Source organism: Sinocyclocheilus grahami, unplaced genomic scaffold (assembly GCF_001515645.1).
Source record: "Sinocyclocheilus grahami isolate Dianchi unplaced genomic scaffold, SAMN03320097.WGS_v1.1 scaffold436.1, whole genome shotgun sequence".
Taxonomy (NCBI): Eukaryota; Metazoa; Chordata; class Actinopteri; order Cypriniformes; family Cyprinidae; genus Sinocyclocheilus; species Sinocyclocheilus grahami.
Window position 1 is genome coordinate 114,133 of NW_015505615.1, and position 4,580 is coordinate 118,712.

At 35.9% G+C, this 4,580-nt stretch overlaps 1 protein-coding gene across 1 annotated transcript in view; it reads right to left on the reverse strand.

Moving 5' to 3' along the window:
* Positions 1 to 463: 463 nt before the first annotated feature.
* The window catches only part of LOC107551855 (selection and upkeep of intraepithelial T-cells protein 4-like), a 12,092-nt gene continuing 7,975 nt past the window's right edge, over positions 464 to 4,580 (reverse strand). The window contains exons 4-6 of the mRNA XM_016233612.1: positions 3,385 to 3,428; positions 1,717 to 2,043; positions 464 to 774 (exon numbers count right to left, since the gene is read on the reverse strand). Coding sequence (XP_016089098.1) covers positions 464 to 774; positions 1,717 to 2,043; positions 3,385 to 3,428 — 682 coding nt within the window. The remainder of the gene's footprint in view (positions 775 to 1,716; positions 2,044 to 3,384; positions 3,429 to 4,580) is intronic.

Here is a 4,580-nt window from a genome sequence, read left to right on the forward strand (position 1 = left end):
CAATTAGCATACAGTTTGGATTGGCGGTATGGTTCCGTTCTGGGCAAGAACTCCCTGCGCATCCATGCAGTCTCTGTTTACCCTCCCCAGGGTAAACAGAACAGAACCAACATAAATGTATCGCAGATATCATTAAAGTTCAATAATGTTATGTACCCAGTTTAGAATTAGTCTGATTCAAAGGAGAATCAGAAGGCTGAATCCTGACTGACAGAGGAGGAGCTGGGGATGGAGGAGGATAATTAGCTATTGAGCAATGCGAAAACTGCTGATACTACTGCGGGACCTTATATATGAATACTTAGATAGGTGTCGTATTCCCATAGGTAGATGGGGATCAGCTGAGAGTCAGCTGATGCGAGCTTGACTAACGTGACCTGCCAGAACTAACGCTACGCTAGATATTCTGGGGACACCAGAGACTTATATTACATAATGTAAAAAGGGGCATAATATGTCTCCTTTAACATCCAACACACTTACATATGGTGATGGTGTGGGAAACAGCGCCCCATACAGCACAGCTGACATTGGTTGGCTGGTCGCAGTTGTACATGATGGTTTGGTTGATGGTCCATGTTTTGGAGTCGTTATGTGCTAAACTCCAGTTGTAAAATACATTCGTCAGACTTGGATTAAGCCCCGCCCATCTGACGGTGCTCTGTGGGTATCCTCCCACCGCCGAGCAGCTTAAGTGACAGCTCATCCCCGTGCCGCTGACGCCTCGTCTATGTTCACTGCAGTCAGGCGTGATTGTGGGGACGCTGTACTCGGCTGTAAAAAGAAAAGAACAGTGGAATAAGTGACATTTTAGAGATCCGGAGAGGTTCCCCCCTGCAACGTTTCACTTCCCCAAAACCCACGTCAATGCAACCATCCCAGAATCCTTAGTCAGCAGTGAGTTTCCAATGCGAACAAGCATGCGCTCCCCCGCAGACAGACTTACATACGCAAATAAACCAACAGACGTACAAACACACACACACAAATAGGCTATATATGCATATTCAAATGATATTTTCGCAGAATGGCTTCATTATTCACACATGAACACACAAACACACTGCAGGAGTTTATCAAGGTTATGCATCATCCAGAACTGAAATGAGAATGGCTCAAAATCTGAATTGCATTTGAATTTGAGTACCTAATGGCATGCATACAAAATTCAGAAAGTAGACAATTAAGTGTCGTTTTTTAACAATGCATTTCATACTTTAGTATGAATTACATATAAACATATATTCTCGTGCATAACATACTGAGTATTCACAGAAATAATATTTACAAATTTACCAGAATGCTCTAATTTCCTTAATAAAATAAAACAAATGTAGGCCTATGTTAATATAATTTTGGAAACGGTGTGGTATCATTTTTGTACTATAATTTGTACTGATGGCTGTTAATTGTTTTGACAGAATTAAACTTAGTTTAGAAGAATATCTGATCATTTGAGATCAAATATATTCTACATATCAGGTAATAAATAAGCAAAATTAATAATGTAATTATTTTTGTATTGTCTTTTTGAAATTTCTGTTACTTTGAATTGCACTTCAGTAAATTCCTCTTTCTGTCATTCAGATTCAAATTCTAATTCAACTTCCTGTCTGTTGCGGTCGATTTGATTCAGATTCACACATAATCTGAATATGATCCGAGTCTTCCATTCTGAATTCAACCCGACCCTGTTGTCTGCATCTTGTGGCATACCTGTGACTTTGAGGAAAATCTCTGAGATTTCAGGTTTGTACGCTTTGTCGACGAAAACAAAAACACAAATGTACGATCCTTCATCACCGACTGAGATGTTTCTCATCTCCATGCTGTAGTCCATTGTGTTCACTTTGGTTCTGCTCTGGTAACCCTTCCCTGGTATTTCGCGGCCATTAGTAAACCCATTGATGTACATGTCTTCTTTATCTTTTATAACTCTCTGTATGTACAAGCGTTCAACAGGTTTGCTGTGGTTCGAAGGACATCTGAATGTAACGCTGTGACCCAAAACAGCCGTGATGTTCATCGCTGCATCGCTCACACCTACACAAACACACAACAACATGACAGAAACAACGCAAATTTCAGAAGCATTTCAGTCGACACTGATTATTATTACAGCTGGTTATAATAAGGCAGGTATACTTCAATCTAAATAGTAACATGCACTTTGGAAATTGTGTACAAAAACAAATTAGCGATATATTCTGTTTGCACTGTTAATAGCATTGTGCTACTGACTAGATAATTACACAGATACAAGATTTCTCATTTGCAAGCAAAACAGTAAAACTCTATAAGACCTGTAACTCAACCATTGCTGAAAAATGTCTGCAAAAGTTAGTATATATAGAATAGCGTATATAAATATATAAACTTAATAATAGTAACTTAAAAATAATAGTATATATACATTATGTTACACAATAATGTTATTATTATATATATATATATATATATTGTTTATTATATATATAAATATATAATATATAATAGTTTATATATTATATTATTATTATATTATGTATAGTGCTGTCAATCAGTTAAAAAAATTAACTAATTAATTGCACATTTTTCTGAAATTAATCGCGATTAATTGCAACTAACATTAACGTTTTTAAATATGCTTTTATATTGCAATAATTTCACATTTAATCTTCAAATTAATGTAGAAAAATTATATTTTAATATTTGTTTAATGGCATTTTTTATGTGTTTTATATATATACTGTATATATGCATACAAGTAACATACAATACTTATTGTGTGTAATACATATACACACACACACACACAAATATTACTTATTGTTTGTAATATATATGATTAATTTTTACAAATTATTTTTGCTTTTATTGGGGTTCTCTTTTAAACAGGGAACTTTTGATAGCAGTGACAATGTGTTCTACTATTACATGTGTCAGAAACACTGCCATGCATAGTAAAGATTGTGGGTACAAGTCCTTTTTAAGTGTATTTAAATATAGTCTCTGGTATGTTCAAATGCAGCTAAACGTGTGTGTTTGTGGGTGTAAAGGCATGTTTGTTTCAATCAGGGTGATTCTCCATGACTTATTTCAGTGGTTTACAAGTGCTTTTCTTACTGTCCGAGTTTTGCTTCCTTGTTCTTTTAACTTTCTGGTGTAGAGGTGCATTCCCCAACTCCTACGGCTTCTAATAATTCATCACTACATCCAAACTAATCCATCCTCCCGTAACGTTTCTCTTTTAATCTCTACATTTAGCTCATTATTTTCATCGCTAGTCCTCTTCAAATCACTAGTAACTGTTTGCAAAGGTGGCTGGTTGTTCGGCATTTCAGACAAATTACTATTAAACACTGACAGGTGAACATGTGGAATTCTGCAAAATGTCATTCTTACCAGATGCAGCTGCAAGCAGCAGCGTGGTCACGACCAAGGCCAAGCTAAAAAAAAACACCAAAAAGAACGATTAGAGACATACAAGCATGATCACTCACAATCATGGGAATTTGCATATTCCTCAAAAAATTCCCATGACTCAATTCAAAATGCTTTTACAAAAATAACTGCAGCATCGGGCCTTACTCACTAAACAACAGACTTCTTGGTGTTGATTACTGATCTACACTCTTAAAATATCATTTATTTGCATCGATGGTTCCATGAAGAGCCTTTAACATCCATGGAATATTTCCAAGGTTGAAAAAGTTTCTTTGGAATGTTCTTCACACTAAGAAAAAACAACTGTTTACTGAAAAGTTATTTTTGGAACACAAAATGGTTCTTTATTTTGGAAGCTTTATACTTACAGTAACTCTTGCAGCATGTGGTCAGGTTTATTATAACTAAGCAAATGGTACGACATCTCACTTCCTCATAATAAGCCTGCTTTGTAGTATAAAGTAATCCTGTGAGGATTTGAAAGAGGATATCATATCATGTGCAGCAGAGATGGATTAAGTGTCTGTTTCTGATCTGTGGACTTTGTGGCTGCAACATTATTAAATGACGTATAAAATGATGTCAATATGGCTGAATGTTGAACTGAAACAGGAGATCTGAATGTCTGGCATTAGCTTGGCAGAAATATATTATCATTTAGACTGCTGTGTTCATGGCCCTGAAAGCACCTGAGCGCATTTTTAAGATGCAACGACCAGGAACAAAATCCCTCTAAACAACACGAGAGGCTTGTCAAACAAAAACTGCAGCACAATGCAATGCAAGCAGGAAAACATAATTTCCTGGTATTCTTGGACTGGTCTATAAATGCAAATACAAACACATCAGACACTAGCAGCCATGCTTCGAAGTCTACTTCCCTCTTAGTTTAAGAAATAAGTGATCCATAAACAACTAACACACACTTTCTCTTATGTACACAAGAGAGATCTTACAAACCATATTAGTGAAGACATCTTCCATTGTTTTTCTATTAGATTAATTATATTTATCTCCTAAACCCGTAAAAAAAAAAAACTGAGAAAGACAAACATCATCTGGATTATCTATAAACCTTTTAAACTAGTGACAACACTAGTTATCTTCACAAGTACCACACACACACACACACACACACACACACACACACACAC